Source organism: Cyprinus carpio, chromosome B13 (assembly GCF_018340385.1).
Source record: "Cyprinus carpio isolate SPL01 chromosome B13, ASM1834038v1, whole genome shotgun sequence".
NCBI lineage: Eukaryota > Metazoa > Chordata > Actinopteri > Cypriniformes > Cyprinidae > Cyprinus > Cyprinus carpio.
Window position 1 is genome coordinate 240,728 of NC_056609.1, and position 25,534 is coordinate 266,261.

Sequence of the window (25,534 nt, forward strand, 5' to 3'; positions counted from 1 at the left end):
CCAGAAGATGGCGCAATCCAATCCTGCACAAAATGAGATCTCCCAAAAGTAATTCTATATGCCAGACCATCCGAGTGCGCAATCCTTTTAAAATTCAAATGAAATAAATAAAGATATTAATTTCTGTTGTATAAAATAAAAGAAGCACAGAAAAAGGAATGACAAACAACTTTGAACAAGAACCAAAGCAGGCCGCACATTAATGAGAATATAAGTCTGCCTAAGAAAAAAGAAAAAAAAAAGAAAAATGACTGATCCACACCAACGCAAAACCTGTCCCCAAAAAGCCCACTGTCAAGAACTAGTAATCAAACCTTCTCTCCATTAGCTCAAAAAAAAAAAAAAGATTTCAAAGCGTATCAGTCACTAGACAAGATTGCAGGATAGAAGATCACAGCAAAAACTTGAGTGTCCATGTCCACATTGTTATTCTCCTCTCCTGGGCAGTTCAGATGGCTTCTTCTGTGGCATTGAGCTGATAAAATCCTCAGCTTCCTGAGAAGAGTCGAACATCATCTGCTCACCATTGTGTTGCAGTTTAATAATCGCCAGATAGATGAGAAATGGCCGCAGACCCAGTGCTGTCATTCTCCTAAAGACTGGGTTGAGGTTCCTTCTCCTGGCAGACGTGGCTGGACTGAAGTCAGGAAAAAACAGCAGCGTGACATTATCCTGCTTATATTTCAATGGGTATGCCTGCCGTGCACCCTTCAGGATCGCCGATCTGTCTTGCCATCTCAGCACACAAAAGATAAGAGTACGTGGCCGCTCAGAATTACTTTTTCTTCCATCATACATGCGATGAGCCCGCTCAATCTCAATATCGCGTCCTTTCAGTGCAGGAATCCACTTGGAAAGATTATCTCTGAGAAAGCCGGCTGCATCTGAGCCTTCCACCCCCTCTCTTAACCCCACCAGTCGTACGCTATTTCTCCTGCTCCTATCCTCCATGTTCGTCACTTTATCGGTAAGTTGTTCTAGCTGTTTTCTCAGGTTCGTGACTGTTCTCCTATCCTCACATGCAGCTGCTTGAATGGAATCGACCCGGTCACGTGTCTGTTTCACCACGACGGCTAGCTTTTCAACTTCTGCTTTTATCTCTTTTACAGTATTGTTGGTCGCTAGTATGTCCATATGTAGGTCACGCAATACCGGGGTCAGTACAGAGTCTATCGCATCTCGTACTGTCGAGGCCACAACGGAATCCAAAGTACTTTGCTGCTTTTTAAGTGCAAGCTTGATACCGTTAGCAATGGCACATCGAGATCTTCTTTTGTGAAGGTGGAATCTTTGAATTTTTTACTTTATTGGTGATTGCTCAATCGCTCTTTTCCGATTGTCCATGACCGTTGAAGTACTCATGATGGAGTAGATAGAAAGTGCTTCGAAATTTACTATCAGGATTGTAGAATATTTGACAAAATGAGCAGAGCGAAGGAAGTGTGTGTACCGCCGTCGAAGGGTCACATGATCTCTCTACTCTCTATTGATTCTCTGCTGCCTGCCTATTGTTTTGCCTGGACTCTGTTTATGATTGTTGAGCCGCCTGCCCTGAACTTCTGACTTAGAATCTGCTTTGCATTGGATATTGTTTCGCTGGACATTGACCCTGCCTGTTTGCACTCTGGTTAATTCATGTTTTATTAAATCTGCACATGGATCTTAACCCAACTGACAGTTCATTACTATACAGTATATACATTAGGGGTGCAACGATTCAACTTACTCACGGTTTGGTTTGTATCACTGTTTCGGTACTATAGTTTTTTTTTTTTTTTTTTTTTTTTTTTACTAAAAACTATACTGTCAAATAAAAATAAAGAAAATAATAACAAATAATCTAACTACAAGCAACAGCACAAAAACATACAACAGAGCAAAGATTCAAAAGAAATAAACAGTGCTTTTCAGGTTTTTTAGGTAGGTCTAACATTAGTTTTTAGGTACAGAAATTGAAGAAAGTAATCAAATATAAAATAGCATTGCATATTTGACTGTATAAATTAAAGATCAATCTTTGTTAAAGTTAACCAAAACTATTCAATCAAGAGCAGTGAGTGAATTCCTTGATGTTGCTGTTTGATAAATATTAATTAAAGTGCTGTCACTTTAAGAGAATTGTTGGATACAATGCACTGATATTGTACATTCAACCGACTATGTTTGCTAGGATACTTAACAAGACGGGCAATTTGACAATTTTTGTGTGAATTTTTCCATTTAAGCACAAGACTTCAAACATAACTCAATATTTGCATGTGTCCTGAGATACAGGTTTGCGTGCTTCGGATGAGCGCACACTTAGATCTTTCCACTGCATGTGTGAGCTCACGTCTTCTGGCTCTTGAATGGTTAAACTGGAAAGGCTTAACCTTCATCCGTCCCTCGGGTCATTTTGACCCAAAAATGATTTTCAAAACAATTCTAAAAATTGTGTGTTGATTGTACCAGTCCAAGACCAGTCCTTTCTTTTGTCACACTTGCATCGGGAAAACAGACACAAAAAAAATGAGTGGATTTGAGGAGTTTAAATGGGTGCAATAAAAAGAGTAACAAAAGTGTCCATCACTGGTCATTTTGACCCACATAGGAATGAATGGAATTTACAAGAAAATTGCATTTTTTATTACATTTGACTTTTTTTTAATATAACAAATCTTAGACAATCCAGTAAAGATTATACCCAAACGAAGGGCTGAGACTACAAAATATCTCAAATGCAGAAAAAAACTCACATTCACACACACATGAGCACACAAGCACATACATGGTACACACACTCCCATAGAACACCTTATAATATTTTTCATTTTTCTGCTGGGATAACACTGTTATTTTTCCTTTTTTTTACTTTGAATGATGTGGTGGAGACCAATGAGTTTATATCATATTTATATTTTTGAAAATATATTATTTATTTATTTCATATTTATGAAATTGTATGAATATACACGTTTATGATAAATTCAGTTAGATTTAATATTTTTTATTTGTATTTTTTTTTTTAGATTTGGGAGGATGAGGGTTTTAAATTAGTTTAATTTAAACAGAGAGCAATGTGCGCTGTTCAGATCTCACCTGTGCACACCTGTGCTATTTTGTGAATCCCACATAAATATGCAGATACCACATAGAAACATTGGAGTATGGGTTTGCAAGCATTCTGAAATTAGAGTGGATTCTAACCTAAACACTTCTGATTTGCCATTGCATTCAAGAAATCAACAGATGTCTGTGAATGGCTACATTTCTTAACTATACATAAACATGTTGTAAATAGAAACCTTTGAAGCTTTCCAGAATACAAATATGCACTAGATAGTTTGTCAGTTCTGTTTTGTCAATATGCTATTATTACAGCTTAAACTGAGGGTGCTCTTGCTTTTCTTTTAGGATTCTTAGCACCCTCTAGTACCCCTGTAGAACCAGGCCTGTTCATGGCCATTACTTAACATCTGACCATAAACATTGAATCAAATGCACACTAATGCATTTACTTTTAGCATAATAATCACACACAGATGTTCAACTTTCACTGATGATAAACAATAGGATGCGCTTGCAGAATTGGTTTCAGTTGAAAGTAAGTTCCCTTTATCCAATGCTCGTTATGTTCTCTGCGCTTTTGAAATTTCTATTATGAATGTGAAACTTTTTCAGATTATTCAGTGCATACAGGGAACTGAAAAAATCATGTTCAGAAAACTGATTCAGAAAACACTTCAGAACATTTTGCCAACTTTTTTAAAGTCTTTAGACCAGTGGTTCTCCTCAGGACTCACTGCTCTGCACATTTTGTATGCCTACCTCATTTAACGCACCTGATTCATATAATCAGCTCATTAGGAGAGAGATCCATGAACTGAATTGAGGCCCAGTTCACACGGAGACACGTTTACCTGTATACGCATACATTTTGTATCGTATAGGCCAGGGGTGTCAAACTGAATTCCTGAAGGGCCGGAGCCCTGCATAGTTTAGATTCAACCCTAAATAAACACACCTGATCCAACTAATCAAGTCCTTCAGTCTTATTTGAAAGTATGTGTGTTGAAGCAGGGTTGGAATAAAACTCTGCAGGGCTAAAGTCCTCCAGGAATTGAGTTTGACACCCATGGTATAGGCGTTTCATCCACATGGATCCGGTGTTTTGGGAGAGTGAAACTTATATTTTTTGAAACCGGGTCCCAGAGTGGATAAATCTAAAAACGCCACCTTTGCGTTTTTGCGTGTACAGCGAATCCGTATATTTTCCTGAAACGATGACGTCATCAGCCCGTGTCTTGCCCCTAGTCAGACACTGCTACGTCACGTAACTGAAACAAAAACATGAACAAACACTGAACAATTTGTATTTTTATTAAAGGGATCATATGATGTGATTTCAATTTTTCCTTTCTCTTTGAAGTGTTACAAGCTCTTGGTGCATGAAGAAGATCTGTAAAGTTGCAAAAACTAAAGTCTCAAACCCAAAGAGATATTCTTTATCAAAGTTAAGATTCTGCCTCACCCCCCTAAAACGGCTCATTCAAACATGCTCCCACATCTCTACGTCACTATGTGAAAATATTTGCGTAATGCCGCCCAAATGTTCACGCAAAGAAAGGAGTGGTTTCAGTAACTGCAGTTAGTGTTGAAACAGCCGTCAGGGAGATGCTGTGTTTCTAGGCGAAAGCAAAAGCACTTTATTTGGCCTTCTGAAATTAGATGCACTGAGGAAGCTTTAAGATTACTTACAACAGAATACCAACACATTTTATGGATGACCGTTTCCTGGCGCGTCTGAATCAGCTACTGTAAGTATGTTTTGTTATTAGTTACAGAGTTTTGCATGTCTTGTGTGTGTGTGTGTGAGAGAGAGAGAGAGAGGGTCACACAGTGGAGTCAGCTGTCTTAACCATCCGTGGCTTGGCAGTTTTTGAAAAATAATGTTTTTTTTTAACATTAAAGCATGTCAACATCTTCTGTTACTCCAAATACACAAAATAATGATCTTTACAAAAGCATCATATGACCCCTTTAACTAACATTAACACAAATTAATAAATATATTGTTCCATGTTCGTTTGTATACCGCGTGCAAGATTTATGTGCATAGTCCAAGTCTTCTTCTCCATTTTAAGTGTATCTCTGTGGCAGAATTACAGCGCCACATACTGGTCTGGCATTTATACTACATCGTTTTGTGTCGGTTTTGTGGTTTCGTGTGGATGCAGATATTTATTGAGACGAGGAAAAAACAAAGATTGGGCAGGGATCCTCAAATCTGGACCTCAAGATCCACTTTCCTGCAGAGTTTAGCTCTAACCCTAATCAAACACACCTGAGCATGCTAATCAATGCCAATCAATGTCTTTGGGATCATTAGAAAATCACAGGCAAGTGACTTTGATCAGGGTTGGAGCTAAACTCTGCAGCGCATTGGACCTCCAGGGCAAGATTTGAGGTAGGGGGGATAGGGAAAGCTCTGGCTTCATGTAGCCTGAGTGTTTCAAATAAGAGACACATACAAAATGTGCAGAACAGTAGGTCCGAAGACTAGAGTTGAGAACCAGTACTTCAGACTGAATCAACTCATAAGAGTGATTGATTTGTGACTGGGGGCATCAGTCATGCCCAGGGCCGTTTTAACCATTGGGCAAGGCGGGGCTGAAGCCCCGGGGCTCAAGCAAGGAGTAGATTGCCCATGATTGGCTGTGGAGTAGATTGACTGGAGTTCAAATACACAGTTACAGTTCAAATATTTTGTCAAATATTCAAATACTTAAACGTTCATATACACATAGTTATGTGCCAAAATGCCCGTCTTTGCGAGTATCCTCGTAAACACAGTTATTTGTGTCTTAAATGAATGTTGATAGTTAAAGATAAAGCATGCCTACTGTTATAATATACTAAAACCCAAACCTATATAAACATAAATTAAAAGGATATTCACCCAAAAATTAAGATACTGTCATCATATAGGCCTACTTACTCGCTGGCGCCGATACAGGATGGCTGCCTCCGTGACGTGCTCTGCAGTTGTTTTTGTTAGTTTGTCCTGTCTTTAGTTATATTCCTGCAATCAGTTTCACCAGGGACGAATTGCTGGACATTCGGCACCACACATCTCCCGATATATTACCGGTTTTCGACTATTCTGATGTTTTGCTGGACATTTTTGTCGGTGGAGCAGCTGCGCTGATCACACGCTTCGAGAGGACGTGCAGACGGGGAAAATGAGCTGGCGCGCTCGTGAGACTCAGAAAACGCGGATTTCGAACGCCGTTGCCTAGCATCCATCTGGCAAATCTCCGCTCTCTCCCCAACAAAACGGACGAACTCCTTCTGCTCTCTCGGACAAATAAGGATTTCTCACACTCTGCTGCTCTGTGTTTCACGGAAACTTGGCTGAATGACGCCATACCGGACAGCGAGCTCCATCTGCTGGACTTTCAGCTGTTCAGAGCGGACCGTGACACAGAATCAACGGGGAAATCGCGCGGCGGCGGGACGTGCTTTTACATCAATGAACGGTGGTGTACAGATGTAACTGTGTTAAAAAAGATGTGCTGCTCAGATCTCGAAACACTCTTCATTAACTCCAAGCCGTTCTATTCGCCGCGGGAGTTTCACTCGTTCATTCTTGTGAGTGTTTACATCCCTCCGCAAGCGCACGTAAGCCTGGCTTTACAGAAACTCATGACCAGATCACAGAGACAGAACAACAACACCCGGACTCCATTTTAATCATTCTTGGGGACTTTAATAAAGCCAACCTCTCCCGTGAACTGCCAAAATACAGACAGCATGTTACATGTCCCACAAGAGACAGTAATATATTGGTATATTAATATATATCCTATATTAATATATATCCAGCACACTCCCTGTTTGAACTGTTGCCATCTGGTCGACGCTACAGAGCACTGAGCACCAGAACGGCCAGACACAGGAACAGTTTCTTCCCTCAGGCAATCCATCTAATGAACACTTGACAATAACTGTGGAACACACTACACTATTTATATTTACAGACACATACACTTATTATCTAACACACATACTTAGTGTACACTTAAATTATTATTTTTTTGCACATACTATACCTGTACATACATAACTGCTCGTAATATATCTGCCATACAATTGTCAATTTGTATATTGTCATTCCTTAACTACTGATTTGTATTTTTTGTATTTTTTATTCTTTTATTGTGTGTTTTTTGTTCTGTCGCTGTCATTCTGTTTGCACTGCGGAGCTTCTGTCACGAAAACAAATTCCTCATATGTGTAAACATACCTGGCAATAAAGCTCATTCTGATTCTGATTCTGAAATTGTTCTAAAAGTGTATGAATTTATTTTTCCTCCTCAACATAAAAGAAGATATTTTGAAGAAAGATCGTTACCAGTTTCTGGTCCCCACTGACTCCAGTTGTGTTTTTTTTCCTCCATATATGGAAGTAGTAAGGGCCTAGCAACTGTTTGGTTACCGATATTGTTCCAAATATATTATTTTGTGTTCAGCAGCAGAAGGAATCTCATACAGGTTTAGAACATCAAGAGAATTTTCATTTTTAGGTGAACTATTCCTCTAAAGCAGCCTAATATAGCTGTTGTTGCCATTTGTGTCAATAATGTAAATCAAACATCAGAAAATTACTCACTCTCCTTGACTGAATCACTTTTGTAAAATAAATAAGAATGAATGTATATTGAATTTATACAGTAAAGACTATTCAGTCTATTTGCACATTTCCTTTATACAATATTATATTTATTATTCAATACTTTAAGTTTTTCAAGTAGGCCATTTTTTATGATCTTTGTTCTGTTGTAGCCTAATTTGTAACTGTTTACTTGTCTTCAGTAAACCTATTTTTTTACTTAGGCTAGTATAATTTTTGTGATATAGAAATTGGTAACAAAAATTATGAAATTCCAATGCATCAAGAAATTTGATTCTGATTTTGTCATCCAGTGTAACAAAGTTTTTTTTTTCTTTCTTTTTTTTCCCATTAGAAATGCACTCTAGTTAAAATACCCATATTTACATCTACCCTTAAAAGTAAACATTTTCCAAAAATGTACTTTAGTTAACATAGTGGATTAAATGAATCACCTTTGCGCAGCAAATATGATTTTGTTCAGCATGAAAAGATTATGTAGCCTACTGTGTTTATGTGTACATTACTTAACTATTTCATCCTGTAACGTGGAGTCAGAGACATTCGGATCCAATTGCAGTATTTATTAGAGAATGGTCAGACAGGCAGAAATCAGATAACAGCGTCCAGTGTGTCAAGGGATATCCAGAATCAGTAACAATACCAGGCAGATGTCGGGGTAGGCGGCAGAGAATCACAGGCTGTATAAACAATCCAAGATCAGACACGGAAGGAACAAACACAAGGAGAAATGCTCGGAATTGAGAGACTGGGCTAGACAAGACTTCGCAACAACTTGTACAGTATATATAGGGGATGGTAATGGGGAACACCTGGCGGTGATTAGCCCTAGGCATGGGATCATGGGAAATGGAGTGCAGACCCCAAATGCAATAATCCTGAGTGGAGTGCCTTCTACTAAGTTCACAGATGGCCTCCATAGCCATGACAGGGCAGGACGAGAGTTCATAGATGGCCTCCATAGCCGTGACAGGAGTGAATGAGGGTTCATAGACGGCCTCCATAGCCATGACAGGACAGAAGGAGAGTTTATGGACAGCCTCCATAGCCGTGACAGGACAGAAGGAGAGTTTATGGACGGCCTCCATAGCCGTGACAGGACAGTCAGTGAGTTGGTGGACGGCCTCCATGGCCATGACAGGACAGGCAGTGAGTTCGTAGGCAGGTACAACTGACACCTCTGGAGGTCCTGCAGCGGTTGCCGCCACCTCTGGAGGTTCTACAGCAGTATCAGCTGCCACCTCTGGAAACATCATAGCAGGTGCCTCAGTGGAGTCTCAGTGGTGGTGTATGCATCATAGGAGTCTCAGTGGTGGTGTATGCAGCCCAAACACTCCATAAAGCAATCCCCATCAAGGGAAGTGCTTCAGACAGGGAAATAAGTTAAGGAACAGGGGGGCTAGTGTGAGTGGGTTTGGGGATACCAGCGGTGGATCATTCATACTGGATGCCAGTCTGGGAGACTGAAGAACTGACCTCGATGATCTAGGTGCAGCTGACAGGAAGTGACCTGACTCTGGACGAACAGCTGAGGCATGACGAGACTCTGGAAGATCAGCTGAGGCTGCCATTTCTGGAGGAAGTGCCACGACCTGACCTCCCTCTAGAGGGCGCATGCGAGGAGCAGGTTCTGGACCGTGCTTGCGAGGAGCGGGCTCTGGATTGGTGGCCATCTTGTGCAGCGGCTCTGGGTTGGCGGCCATCTTGTGCAGTGGCTCTGCTGGTTCAAGCTCCGCTGCCATCTGCGCTTGACAATGTTGGCTCCCCCCCAAAAAAAAAATTCTTCGGGGTTTCAACACTGTCCTCTGCCTCACCCACAGTGAATGGAGAGTCACACAACAAAAAAGCATACTTCATGATGTTCCTCAAACTGCCATTAAATTCCCCTTCAGGCAACCATGATTTAGTTGGCTCACTGAGTTCAAAACGGAACAAGTCCTTAAACAAAACTTCATCATAAAACGGTACTTGATATGATAACTCACAGAACCACTGAACATACTCCTCAATAGATAGGCCTCCTTGATGAAGATGTAATAGCTGGTCTACTGGGTCCATGGTTGAGCTAGATAGGTGAAACACTGACATGGAAGTGGGAACAGATATCTCGGTAACGAGAGGATACCGGCCTGCTGGATCCTGGTATGGCAAAGGTTTCTGCAACGTAGAGTCAGAGGTGTTCGGATCCAATTGCAGTATTTATTAGAGAATGGTCAGACAGGCAGAAATCAGATAACAGCGCCCAGTGTGTCAAGGGATATCCAGAATCAGTAACAATACCAGGCAGAGGTCGGAGGAGTCCAAACACAGTATATATAGGGGAATGGTAATGGGGAACACCTGGCGGTGATTAGCCCTAGGCACGGGATCATGGGAAATGGAGTTCAGACCCCAAATGCAATAGTCCTGAGTGGGGTGCCCTCTACTGGAGTTCATGGGCACTCCAGCTGACGATCGTGACACATCCTATATGTAGTTCTGTGTAGTTAATGTAAGTGCTATCAAGATATGGGTGTATTTGCTTATCTTTGATTGTTTTGATTCCATCACTGAATAGAGTCACAATAAAATATTGATTATTTATTAACCTGTTAGCCAGCACCCCCTGTTATGGGACTCACAGCTGAAAGTGCCCTACCTAACTTAAAATTGTAACCGTTCCTTACTTCAGTGTGTTACACACATAATTTTGGTGTCTTTGGAAAGAAGACCCTTTGGGTTATACTTTTGTTCAACCAGAGTTGATAATGCTCAAAAATATTAAAAGTTATAGACACTTAAGTGCCTTGAAAAAAATGTTACCACACTGATTTTTTTTTTAATTTGATATAAAAATACATGAAATCAGTCCTAGAGCAATCTAGAAAAGTAATGGGTTGAAAGTCAAATGTCTCATGGGTTTCTATTTCAAATCTGAAGGAGATACCATGAAAAATGAGATTCCTGCAACCATTTTTCTCAGACTATGTCTAGCCCCCCACCCCAAATATAAATAATATTTACCTTTACCTTTAACTGTATTGAAGGGTTCTACAAACTATTTTAGTCATTAAACATACCACTGCATATTTTTTTTCAATTATAAAACACTAGACAGAAACTTAGACATCAAATAAGTGATTTATTTGAGCACTAGACAAATACAATAAGAATAATTTGAGTAAGAAAACTAAGAAAAATGAAAAAGATTTAACTTTGTATGCCAATTACAGAACATCCTGAGGTTGCTAGATATGCAGCATTTACAATGAAAAACGTGCTGATGGCCAGTTATAGAGATGGTAATCATATAAATGCGCCATAAAGTCAATAAATCACAGTCTCTTCATATAGATGGCGTTTACATTGATAGCCGTGATTACACAGTAATAGCGAGCTGATTTGCACTCAAACAGATGGTAATTATGCAGATACAGGGACATTCAACATAAAACACACTCACACATATATAAAAAATGTTGAAAAATAAAAAAAAATAAAGAAGAAGGCAATCGCTAAGTTCCGCCTCCATCAGATGACAGGTGTGTCAGAGCGCACGTCACAAGCCATCACGAGAAAGCGCCAGAATTCAAATAAACAATCTTCCGCCTATCTTTCACTTTTCTTGGTGGATCGTCTCATTCTGTTTGTGACAATGTACGCTACAAAACCATGCCGTTTTTTTACTACCAAGACACAGTTTCTGAGCGTGAGTTATTCCATAACTGACACAAACAATTCTGTCCCTGAAGAACTGAAACGTAAACAAAGGAATTATCATCCATATTACAACATAATTGCTTCGTTGGACTAAACGTGCTCCATGAGATTTAGTTCAGTGGACCCTTACCTTTCTAACTAAACCAGGATTTACAGCTGTGGATGTGTTTATGACTCGTTATTACGACGAATCTGGTATGTACTGCGTTTTCATTCTTCATGTTTTGATGTGTACTGCTTACACAAATTTAGCAAATACATTCTTTATAAGCTTTCCATTGAAAAACAGCGATCTGTCGTCGATGTTTGAGGCTTAGATCTCTATAATTATATATAGTTTGTCAAGATTAAATTTGTCCTGTTTCTTTTAATCTATTCGTAAATATTGACACGAGCAAACAAGGCGAGTTTAGGACGCCAGCGTCTGGGTCCAGGCTAACAGGTTAAGTTAATGTGCAACTAAGCTAATTATTAAAAATAATGCAATTAATCTGATTTCATATACACACATTTAGTAATTCTAAACATTCAGGTTAATTGTCTGAACTGTGTGCATTGAAGATTGCACTTGACAATTGTATTAATCTAATAATCATATAATTTGAGAATGCTGTATGTCAAGAAGAGATACAAAGAATCAAATGACAGCAATGGATTTTTGAGTAATTGAATATTAAATTTTATTATATTACATTAGTTATATTAGAGTTTTATTTGCAAGTCATTTAGATATTTAGTTTGGTTTCTGTTTAAAGTTTTCACTTTTCATTGTCTTTCTGCTTCAACTTATGTTACCTTTAATCATAATTGATACAATAAAAAGAAGAGTGGAATCCAGTTAAGGCCTTCAATAATGATGTGTCCCTCGGTAACGTGGAGAGCGCAACAATGGAGTTAGGAATCCAAATGCAAGGCTTTATTAACAAACATGGTCAAAACAGGCAGGGTTGAACATCAGCAAACAGTATAATCCAAGGCAGAGGCAAAAGAGTAATCCAATAAACACCCTGTGGTCAGGGCAGGCAGCAATCAATCAGAAAATAAGGAAACAGTCCAAAGATCAAAAACACAAGTAAACTAGGAAACACTGAAGGGGTAAACTCGGAAACTAGGAACACAGAAATGGCTATTCAATAATCAGCCCCCTAGGGTGAGTGTGAGCATCTTTTATACTAGACCAGGAGACCAAATGACAAAACCCACCAATGAGAACAAGATGCATGCAACCAGGGAACCAATCACAACATGACACATTTAACCAAGGAACCAATCAGAACATAACACACATACACGGGTAGCACATGACAAGATAACATGAGGGACAAGGGACACATGGGAAATGGAGTCCAGCAAACAAAAGCAAGAGTCCTGGATGGAGTGCCTACCAATGGAGTCAATGGGCACTCCAGCTGGTGATCGTAACATAGCCCCCCCTTAAGGAGCAGCTTCCAGATGCTCCTAAACGTGAATCGACAAGAGTCCAGGAGGGAGGCGGAACAGTGGGAGGGATGGAGGGCCAGGTCCATGTGGAAGAGGAGGAATAGGGGACTGAGGCAGAACAGGGTGCCAAGGCAGAGCAGGAAGCCAGGGCAGAGCCGGCGGAGCAGAGGGCCAGGGAAGAGCCGGCGGAGCAGAAAGCCCGGGTGGAGCTGAAGAGCACCAGGGCGGAGCAGAGAGCCAGGGCAGAACTGAAGAGCACCAGGGCAGAGCAGAAGACCACCAGGGCAGAGCAGACGGGTCTGAAGATCCCCACTGTGGGGCAGATGACCACCACAGCATAGCAGAGCAAAGATCCCCATGGCGGAGCAGACAAAATCAGCTGCAGTGGCAAATCCTTTTTCTATTTAGCACCCAAACTCTGGATAAATCTATCTAACATTGTCCAGGAGGCAGACACACTCTGTCAGTCTAAATCTAGATTAAAGACCCATCTTTAACCTGGTTTACACATAACACACTTACACATTTCTATTACTCAAATCCGTTAAAGGATTGTTAGACTGCATTAATTAGGTCAACTGGAACTGGGAACACTTCCAATAACACACAATGTACTTGTTACATCATAAGCAGAATGGCATCTATGCTAATATTAGTCTGTTTCTTTCTTATTCTGAGGTCACCGTAGCCACCAGATCCACCCTCCCTTTCAAGAGGGGAAATTGTTCATGAAAAGAAATACCTTGACATTTAGGCTTTGAAAGGTATGTGCATACAGCTTCATTCACCTTGTACAGATAATCATTCTGGTTATGTATTTTTAATTTTTTATTAGTACAGTAACAATGCACATGATTTAACCGTGATTTTATTAAAGAACTAGATAATGACTATAATGATAGAGATATAACTATCATGGTTGCACCGGTTTCTCCCTCGCTGCACTCACAGTGTGTTCCAAATGGGATATATGTCCCTCCGAAGGGCACTTCAGAGTGAAAATAATCATGGCCACCATATTGAAGGGTCATTCCAAACCAAAGTGCTCAAAGTTGGCCACTTCAAAGGACCCTTCGGAATGAAGGATTTCAAAGAGTACAACTGATGGACACTTCGGCCCCCTTGATTCTTTGCACAGATTCGTTGCATGATGAGGGCGCCTCCGTATGGGCATGAGATGATTACGCAGAAGAGCACTTGAAGAAACAGATGTTTGGTCCCCTTCACCCTTCAACCCTTCGAAGCTCTCACTCCAGAGGGTAAACCCTTTGAAGGGAGTCTCCCACTCTCACTTGCTGGAGTGCTGATTGGACTCAACTGAACGCATTCACCTCTGCATTCATTCACCCGCTTACACTCTTGGAGTATTGATGATTATCACCTGGAATCAATTGGAAAACTCAATACTTATTCGCTGATGTGGCTGTAGACTTGTTTACCCTGTGAGAAACTTACCTGATACTGTTGTGTTCTTGGGATCCCTTCCAAAGGATTCTAATCTCCTGTTTGTTTCCAGCGCGAAGATTGTGCATCTTCCTCAAATGTACCACCAACGCAAGACTGTGTGTATTCCTCTGATGTATCACAAAGCATGAGACACATCTGCATTGATTACTGTGCCAGAACTATGAACTAATTAAGCTGAGTGCGTTTTGTTATTCCCATTTATGTGCTTCCCTGAAGCCGTTCTGTTCTCTCAGTTATCTGTTTAACGTTCTAATTTACCCAAGTGGTTATTGACTCTTTATATCTGGGTTGTTGTGCTCTATATGAGATACTGTATATTTTGATCACACGTTTGTGAGATGATGCACTTGAAGTCATTCACCCGAATACTTGCCTGTATCAGTTTGTGTTGAATAAAACTCCTGCATGTGAGTCCATTTCCCTCCCTCTTTTGTTAGAACAATGATTTAATCTTTGGAAAAAATATAAAATAAATACAAATATCATTTCCCAGCCAGCACATGCATATGGGGCCCAAAGAAATCACATCAGGGCTACCTGAGTAAATCTAACATTTATCAAACAGACATCACCTCCTAAAACTTTGCCGGCCTTTGGTCTTCTTAGCAGCATGAACATTTGATTCAAACCACATATAGAGGTGGTTTGGAACGTGATTCCAATCAGATTCTTACAGATGCGTCTCTGGACACTCTGGCTGCTCAAATCAAATTTCAAATAGTCTTTTGCATCTTTCTTAACGTGACACAAAACAATTATATCAAAACCTGTGACTGTAATCCCAGAGGTATTCATGCAGTATTCAAACAAATCTGACTACAGAATGGAACATCACAATATACCTGTATACCTTCTCTTCTCCATCGTTGAGTTTTACTAGTGCGACAGAGGAGTTCTGCACTACAACTCAACACATCATTAATTTGGAGAATGAGATGATGCACCTTCATTTTTCCTGCATTTGAAAGCCTTATCAAAAAACGTGGTTACACCTGTGTCGTTACCAAATGTCTGAACACATAAATCTGATTTAATCACTTGCAATTAATAATGAGGACAGTCTGCCTGAAAAGTCTGATCTGATTTTTAGGGGGAAAAAATCTGAAAACACTAAGATAAATAGCTGCATAATTTATTTATGCCACAATGCATGGCATGCACTATAGTGGTGTAAAGAAGTGTGGGCTGGTGGGATCAATGTTAATGAGTTGCATTTATACCACACACCAGTCTCTTGAGTCTCACATATCAGGCCTGGTTCCAAAATTAAATCACTGAGGGTGCTTCTGAAATTAGTGAGGGTGCTTTAGCAATTTATATTGATAGATTCATACTACAATATAAAGTGTATCTGCTAGTCATATTAATGTTCATACCTATTCATACACATATTCGAACATAATAAATAATAAATGAATGAACATGAAAGTCGAACCTTAGTATCTCCAGCTGACAGTTTTGACTCTCCAGCCCATAAGAAAGCAGCTTCACTCCTGAATCCTTCAGGTCATTTATACACAGGTCCAGCTCACACAGATGAGAGTTTGATGATTGGAGAGCGGAACACACAGTTTCACAGTGCTGATCAAAAGGGTAACATCCAGTAAGTCTATAAAAGAGAATGACATAGTGCAGTGAGGAGAAGATGGATGGTTAAAGTCATGTTTTCTGTATTCTGTGCCTGACAATAAAATGTCTTTTATTGATCACATATATAATATCCAATGTGACATGAAGGTCTCTGAACACAAGTCATGATGATTGCAGTGGCTATCTGTGAATTCTAACATAAGCACATTAGGTGGAGTCTAAACATAAAAAAATCCCCGTTGTAAAATGAACACTGGTCTGTATTTATAATGAAGCCACCAGCAGAGTGTTAAAAGTAACATTGAGGCAGAATTATAAGTAATGAACAATGTTGATGTTTTGTTGAGAATGTTTCGTTTGAAATGCTTGACCCTTGATTTTTTATTAAATTAATGTTCTTTCACGATTTGCAATAGTTTTTTTTTTTTCTGAACATTTGTGCATAAATAAAATAAAAGGTTGGTGAAGAAGCAGATCACATTGTCTGTTTCCAACATTTATTCACAAAGTGGTTTAAATGTTGTGTAGTTTGATGACTGATTTAAAGTAAATAAAAGTAGGGTTGAGGCATTTCTTTACTGTAAAAATATTCTATTAAAGAAAATCCATCTGTTATGTATTTACACTGTAACAGGATTTAAAGAGGTTGTCCCTCAAAGATGCAATGACATATTTTGTACAAGAAGACTTTCCTGGACACCAGAGATGGACACTCATTTTTATAGACTAAAGACATGACTCAGACTCAAACTGGAATGACTCCAGACTAGACTTGAGGAAAAGGACTTGTGAAAATTTTAACTCGAGTCCTTAAATACTTATAACTTATATTTAAAAGGTGGACCGCATCTGCACACCGGCATCCATCCAGACCGCGAGACGTAACACAGCACCATTTTAAGTGAGCAGCACATCAAAACAGCGGAGTGGATCACATAACAAGTGCTCAGGGTCATTTAACGAGTTCGCACTAACATATAATATGGTACAGTATTTGGTGTACTGTCCGGAGGGAGGGCTCCGAGCTCAGGTTAGAGCCCGAACTCAGAGAACCCCCCCCTCCCCCCAAGAATGGGATGAAATTAAATTAAGAGTGAGGTGTTGGGGTGGAGGCGGGATGCTGGAAAACTGTCGTGGAAGAGAGGTAAGTTGGCTGTATATATACCTGTATTGTGCTTGTTAAGGTGATGCTCCTCCTGAACCTTGTTAATAAAACATAATTTCACGAGTTCGCACTAACATATAATATGTAGAGCAATTAATTGCATATTTGGCATGCTGTCCGGAGGGAGGGCTCCTAGCTCAGGATAGAACCCGAACCCAGAGAACTCCCCAAAAGAAGCTAATGGTATGAGACAGCAGCCGGACAGAAACTTGTGAGTAGCCCCCCAAAAATATGCGTGCCTTGAAGAAAAAGTGTAGTGTGCGTGAAGGGACAAATGAGGAGCACGATGTGAGGCCAGGTAAGGGACTCTCACTGCGACTGAAGGGAGCTGCGACTCTGCTGCACCGGAAGGGAGAGCCCTGCAGCGGCACTATCAAATGAGCAGGGTACTGCAGCGGCAGTATCGAATAAGCAGGGCATTGCGGCGGCAGTCTCAAATGAGCGGGGCACTGCGGCGGCAGTCTCAAATTAAGCAGGGCACTGCGGTGACAGTATCAAATGAGTAGGTTACTGCAGAGCCAGTATTAAATTAAGCAGGGCATTGCAGCGGTAGCTTCAAATTTAATTTCATTTCGAGTTAGAAGAGCTTTTTTTGTTTGAGAATTATTTGTCCTGATAGCTCTTGAAGGCATCTGATGACCATCGACCGAGAGCTTGGATCAGCTGCTGTGAGAGGGCTGTTTTGAGTTGCTGCCCCGATTCAGAAGGAGTGGCTTGAAAATATTCCTATTGGTATGCCTGATTGGAAGAGATTTAGATGTTTTTTGAAACCAAAAAGTTACAGGCATCGACAAAAAGAGGGTCACGAGGGGATGTAGACAAAGGGTGGCTATATGCACCGCCCACATAGGAAACAGCTAGCCAGCCAAGCCGCACATCAGCTGGTAGAGACTTGGAGAGTGGTGCCTAGCAGTATGCACAACGCATGCAAATTAGGTTGCTAGTTACACTTGTTCAATAATAATAATTTTAATCATTTCTTTATGATACGCCTTAGTTGTTAGTTTGCACTAGGGTTTGCACAGACTGATCGACTAGTCGACTTCAATGCTCGGCCATGATGCTTTAAACTTGACTCCGACTAGTCGCTGGTCCTATAGAGGGCACAACAGGATAATAAATCTTTAAAGGACTTCCACATTTACGCTCCGTTTCCAAACAGTTAAATTTTCAAATAAATGTATACTCCAAAAGCTCCACAAGACATGTGTGATTATATTACTGGATGCTTGAAATTAAACAGGAGAATGCACATTCTAAACAGCTTATTGTACAGGTAAGTTAATCGCTGTTCTAATCTAATGTGCTGCTTCACTGTAACACACACACACATAGGCTACAGACAGTAGCTTGTATGTCACGCACAGATCGCGCGCGAACAGAATCATTCAGCGCGAAAATGTATTGTCAACACTGTTCTGTGATTTCTCAAAATAGCTTAGAATCTGAAAAGTTCAAGCATATTTCTTAATAACTAAATCCCACAGCGTCACTACTACTAGAGAGATGCTGCCATGTAGAATTAATTCACACACAACCGATCTCTCTAATGCATTTATATAAATGTAATCTTTACTGTGCTACTTTATCTATATCAGATTTAGAATGGGCAGAAATCTGTGAGAAATAAAACAACCCAAAGGCAAAAGAACTGATAAAAATGAGCTGTTATAGGAGCAATAGCCATGTGGGCAGCGCTGTGTCATATGCCATAGCTGTGCACAAGGGGTTTGTCACAGCTCCGGAGTTATTTGTTTATTAATGACGTCATCAGTGACTAGTCAACTTCGACTTGACTTTCATCACATAAAAGTTGACTGTAAAAAAAAAATCAGAAGCCGTTCAACCCCTAGTTTGCACCTATAATTGTTAATTATTTAGGTATGCTGTTGAACTTATTATCTCAAAATTAAATATTTTCATTGTTTCTGTCTATCAGAGTACAATGTGTGATTTAAAATACAGGTAAAATGCTAGTGAAAATTAATACAGAAAATGTGAGTAATTTCATTGTGTGCTCTAAGCAGTTTTGCGTCATGGTTACAAAAATGACATCAACATCCATAATGTTATAATGTCATTTAAAAACTTATAGCAACAAACAACCTACCTTTAGCGTCTTTACCTAAAAACTTGATTTGCAACACGGCCTGCGCCACTAGCGCACTAACTGTTACAAGAGATGAAGGCCTGGCTACATGCGGCACTGCGGCCGGAAGATCCACGGTGAAAGGTTGAGCCGAAGCGGGAAGCGAGTGAGGTTTTGCTGTGGTGAGAACTGGGGCACGGCCCAGGCTCATTTGAGGCTTGCCGCTGCGCGACCCAGAGCTCGAGGAGAGCCGGGTCTTGTGCCGGACAATGGTGGTGACGAGCGAGGCAAGTTTGGGGCTTTGCTCGATCTATTGGCCGACTTGGCTAATTTGTGGTATGAAGAATAGATTGTACAGATCCGCTTTATTTACGCTCCGCGAGAATGGTTTGTCTGAATAAATCACTGTTTTCTTCAGGCTTATACACTATCCACTTTCCGATCGGATGATATATTGGCATGGCCAAATGATACGAGGATGTTGGGGAAGAAGTTGGAAGTCTCGCCGGTGGAGGCGAGGTTAAGCATCGCCGTTGTGGAGAGCGTATGGCTGGTCAAGCAGAGCAGCAGCTGCGATGAAGCCTGGTGCTCGACGGCAGTTACTGGCGGAAAAGGAGTGAGCCTAGGACCGGCAGGTTGCGATGGAGGATATGAAAAATCCCCAGTACGGGTCTCATCATGGTACAGAAAAAGTTGAATCTGTGATATTATGGCCAAAGGAGCAAAACCGAATTCATGAAAACTTATATATAAAAAAATAAATAAGGCTATAAATATACCCGTCTTCTGCTTGTTAAGGTGATTAGCTGACAAGCTCCAGCTGGGCCAGACTGATTGATTATCTGATCATGCTCCTCTCAAACCTTACTAATAAAACAACATTTATGATAAATATCTTTCAGCGCTATATCCTCTAGTAATTTTTATTAAAAGCCAAATGCGCTTTATTCAAGCGCTTTCAGCTCCGTGCACTTTCTGTCTCTCTGGACGTGCGCCGGCACCAAGTTTAGAGCTGCGGATGATGAGGTTATTTTAACAACAACAGAAACAACAAAAAACAGCAGCAAACAACAATGCTGCAAAATAGTTATCTTTCATACTATCTATTTATCTATGACCAGTTTACTGTCATAATTGTATTTTTGGGCGGGCCTGGGCAAAAGTGAGCAGGCACTAGGCTAACTAACAGACGGAGTCCAGTGGCTTAGCGCAAATCCGCAGCCCCCAACGGCGAACTCAAGGGTGGTTGGGTGGTTTGGGGACTGGTTATATGTCGCAATATAGTAAATATTTGTTTTAAACCAGGAAGGGGAGCCAATGGATATCACACAAGCAACGTCACAGTTTGAGCAAAAATTATGAGGTGAACCTTTTACTGTCAGTCGATTTACTGGAAAGGGAAAGTAAAAACTGATGGCGCTTTCAGCATCTGAGATTGCATTAATGGCGCATATTTTCTCAAAGACGACGAGAGATTAATCTACTTCATATGCTGATAAGTCTGTGCTTGAAATAAAGCTTTTTAATTGATGATTACAGTATTTAAAACATTAAGAACATTAAGACTGCCTGATCTTGCAGGTTTGCATTTCACAACTTTAGAAAGATCAGGCCCTTTCTAACAGAGCATGCTGCACAACTTCTTGTCCAGGCCCTTGTCATTTCAAGGCTGGACTACTGCAATGCTCTTCTGGCTGGACTTCCATCAAGCACAATCAAACCTCTACAAATGATTCAGAAAGCAGCGACATGACTGGTCTTCAACGAGACCAAAAGAGCCCATGTTACACCTCTGTTTATCTCCTTGCACTGGCTACCGGTTGCGGCTCGCATCAAGTCCAAGACATTGATGCTCGCATATAGAACAGCCACAGACCTAGCACCCGCCTCAATGAAAGATTATTTATAGCGTTTCTTGTTCTGTCCTTTGAAAGGACAGAAAAAGAAAGTCTATAAATAATCTAATGTATAGCACAGTAATGAAGGCAGCAACATATGATAGACAGAACTCGTATCTTTTATATGTTGCTGCCTTCATTACCAGTGTAGGGGGTAACACATTACAAGTAACGTGAGTTACGTAATCAGATTTCTTTTTTTCAAGTAACTAGTAAAGTAATCCATTACTTTTTAATTTACGAGAAAATATCTGAGTTACTTTTTAAAAAATTAATGCCTGTTACTTTGTTTTCCCATTTATTGACTGATAAGTCTCCTGTCAACAAATTGGGAGTACAGAGGCGTTGTGTGTGCGGTGTGAACATGATGTAGTTCTAGACTAAATGTGCATTAATTCATCCCACTCGCAGCAAAAAAAAAAAAAAAAAAAAAACAGATTTAGCATTCATCAAAATGAATTAAAACAGTGAAATGCAAACTCAGAATATGACGCAAACCTGCAATAATTAAATGTTAACACAAATGTATCTAATCCCATTTTATTAACACATTTCTTTGTTGCTGACCTTTGATGATCCAGACCAGTTCAACCATACTAATAAGCAAAAATGACTAGATAAACTAACAAGTGTGCCTCATTGGTTTTTTTTGTTTTGTTTTGTTTTTTTAATTGCTAAAGAGTCTTTTTCTGTGTTCTACTGTACAGGCGTGAATTTACTTTTCCTTCAGCCTGAATTCATTACATTTTTTGGTGTGAAAGGGCTTTTACATTTGCTATAAATAGAACTTCTTATATTAAAATCAATCAAGCCCTGCTCATATTTAAAAAGTAACACAAAAGTAACGTAGTGCATTACTTTCCATAAAAAGTAATTAAGTAACGTAATTAGTTACTTTTTTAGGGAGTAACGCAATATTGTAATGCATTACTTTTAAAAGTAAATTTCCCCAACACTGTTCATTACTGTGCTATACATTTAAAAGAAATGTCTTTTAATTTTATAGTTTATATTTAATTATAAATAAATACATTCTCATTAATGTATTTTACAACAATACAAAGAGCAATGTAACATTTTACCAGATTTAATCCTACACGTATTCCCTTTTTTATTTGTTCCCCACTAAATATTGTTATATTTCACTAAATGTTTAGATTTTATAAAATTGTGCAATCATGATTTTTCTAGAATAATTTTTGGTGTTAAATTATCCACTAACCTAGTTTATAATAGTATTTTTGTCATAGATTATGATATATTTTTTCATGTTATTTTTAAGATTAAGATTGTAACACACAAAAGAGTGACGATCAGGTCAACACACAGACATTTAGAAATTCTACATTAATTAAAAAAAAAAACTGCACTGGTGTCGATCCGATTGGAATCAGCCAATACTCAGAATTTTCTGGATCGGATAGGATCTGAAAAAATGGTATCGTTGCATCCCTAAAATGTAGCCTATCCAAGCAGCTTTTCATTACATTTTAATATCATACAAGACAAGGATGCCAATTTTATGTTCTATAATGTAATAGCTATATAATATATAATACAATATAAATGTAATATGAAAGTTTACAATGCAGCATGAACAGTCTAAGAATGTTTACGTCAGTGTTTACTGTGAAATACTGTGTTTGCGAATATCTGCTCAGATGTAAATGTTTACAATGTGGTAAGCAGTAATAATTTAGTCTAAAATATAAAAAGATGTAATATCCAAACATTATTTATCATTGTTTTTACATGTTGTGTATTCTCTAAGATCTCTTTGTTTTTGTTTTTTTGTGTTTTGCAGCAATATTGCCTCCATTTCTTGTCTAGTCTCTATATATTTCTTTGAAGATGTTTTTTTTTTACTACTAAATTACAATTTGTTTGGAGTATAAAAGTTTTTAATTCTGCTTTTAATTCTGAATGTAAGATGGTTATGAACATGTTTTCCACACAGCTGTGCTTTCAGCTGCACATATTCTATCTGTTTCAATGCTCATAAATGAGAAATAACTGATATATATATAAATAATAGTAATAGTAATAATAAATGCTATATAAATAAAAAAACAGGGTAATCTGATTAGTTTGAGCCTCAAGTGCAGACTAATTTGTTTCTTATGTGTTGACATGAATGAATACTCACAGAGCTTTTTTGCAGTTGCTCACAGCTGGTATCAGTCTTCCTCTACCCTCATTTGTTGTGTTGTATTTCATGAGGTCCAGCTCATCCAGCGGCTCCTCTGACATCTGAAGCATGTAGGCGATTGCTGAGCAGTTAGCAGGAGTGAGTTCATTCTCTAAGTTTTTATCAGATTTCACAAACTCCTGAATCTCTCTGGACAGAGTCTGATCTTTCACTTCCAGCAGACAGAGGAACAGATTGATGGATCTTTCAATGGAGAGTTTCATGATATAGTCTTTTTTCTTGATCTTGTCTTTAATGTACTGTGTGGTTTCTCTGATGCTCTCTGAGCTGTTCTCTGTGTGTGTCAGTAGATCCTGTAAGAGTCTCTGATTGGACTCCAGTGAGACGCCCAGCAGGAACCGCAGGAACAGATCCAGGTGTCCATTCTCACTCTCAAGAGCTTTATTTACTGCTGATCTTAGTAGATCATACAAAGAGTTTTCCTCAGAACTGTATCTTTCATAATTAATGTCCTGCAATGGCTCCTTATTCTTTGTCAGATGGCAGTAAAACAGATAGAAAGCAGCGAGAAACTCCTGAACGCTCAGATGAATGAAGCTGTATACTTTCTTCTGATGAATCACAGATTCCTCCTTAAAGATCTCAGTGCAAATCCCAGAATACACTGAGGCGTCAGAGACGTCTATACCGCTCTCAATCAGGTCCTCCTCATAGAACATCACATTGCCCTTCATCAGCTGTTTGAAAGCCACTTCAGCAAGTTTCACAATCACTTCTCTGTTGGACTGTAGGAGTTTCTCTGGATCTCTCTCTTTATACTTCTGGTTCCTCATGTTGATCTGAATAAGCAGGAAGTGGATGTACATTTCAGTCAGAGTTTGAGGGATTTCTGCACTCAGATCTTCTTCCAGGAGCTTCTGAAGCACAGTGGATGAGATCCAGCAGAAGACGGGGATGTGGCACATGATGTGGAGGCTTCTTGCTCTTCTGATGTGTGAGATGATTCTGCTGGCTTGATGCTGGTCACTGATTCTCTTCCTGAAATATTCCTCCTTCTGAGGCTCAGTGAATCCCTGAATTTCCGTCAGACGGTGGATGTATTTGGAGGGGATCTGATTGGCTGCTGCTGGTCTGGAGGTGATCCAGATGAGAGCAGAGGGAAGCAGCTCTCCTTTCATGAGGTTTGACATCAACACAGCCACTGATGAAATCTCAGTCACATCACAAACTTTCTGAGCGTCTGAAAACTTCAGTGTGATTCTGCTTTCATCTAGACCATCAAAGATGAACACAACTTTACACTCATCATAAATCTGTGAGTCCAGATCTTGAAGTTCAGGATGAAAGTCCAGCAGAAGTTTGTGAAGACTGTACTGATGATCTCGGATCAAGTTCAGCTCTCGAAATGGAAGCACAAACATGAAATCTACATCCTGATTGGCTTTTCCCTCGGCCCAGTCCAGAATGAACTTCTGCACAGAGACGGTTTTTCCGATTCCAGCGATGCCTTTCGTAAGAACGGTCTTGATCTGCTCTTGCTCCTCACATCCTGCTTCAGCTGAGACTTTAAAGATGTCATTGCAGTAGATTTGAGTGTCTTGTGAGTGTTTTGTTCTGGCTGTTTTCTCCATCTGTAAAACCTCATGTTCTTCATTCACTCCTTCTTTCTCTCCCTCTATGATGTAGAGCTGTGTGTAGATCCTGTTCAGTAGGGTTTCATTCTCCCGGAGTTTGATTCCCTCAAAAAATCTCTCATACTTGTTCTTCATGCTGGTTTTGTGCTGGTCTTTAACTCTTTGTAGTTCATCATTCGGTGGTTGAGGAGGAACCTGGTCTCCAGGCTGATCATCGCTATCCACATAACAGAAACAAGAAGAACAATAAAATGAATGAATGAGTATGAAAAGAAAGATCTTCTAGTAAAGCCATATGTGTTCTCTGGACCAGCTGAGACACAATAAACAGCTTTAATACAGACGCAGACTAATTTTATGCAGAAACTATCCCAGATGAGCTAGAACCAGTTTCATTCTTAAAATGAGTCTCTCTATGTTTGTTTTTGTTGAACACCGTGTAATCCAGGTTACCAGTAGCATTAAAACGTGATTAAATGAGGTAAATAAGAAGATATTATTATTATTATTTTCTTTTTTCTATTTTTTTTTAAAATTGTTTTCATGGGTATTTAAATAGCCAATTAAATTATTTTGTATTGGGAAGACTGACCAATAAGGATTTAGTATGTTGCACAGCGCATTTTCTGTTTCCGGATCTTGCACGAGGTTAGGAGCTCATGCTCTCTCTGATCGGATTTAGGTCTCTCACGAGAAATTTGAGAATTTAATGAGTCAAGTAGTGATATTTG

General features: G+C 39.6%; 1 protein-coding gene across 1 annotated transcript in view; it reads right to left on the reverse strand.

Annotated features, from left to right (window-relative positions):
- Window positions 1-25,534, reverse strand: part of LOC109104574 (NACHT, LRR and PYD domains-containing protein 12-like) — a 115,020-nt gene that overhangs the window by 79,609 nt on the left and 9,877 nt on the right. The window contains exons 4-5 of the mRNA XM_042736163.1: window positions 23,167-25,020; window positions 15,714-15,887 (exon numbers count right to left, since the gene is read on the reverse strand). Coding sequence (XP_042592097.1) covers window positions 15,714-15,887; window positions 23,167-25,020 — 2,028 coding nt within the window. The remainder of the gene's footprint in view (window positions 1-15,713; window positions 15,888-23,166; window positions 25,021-25,534) is intronic.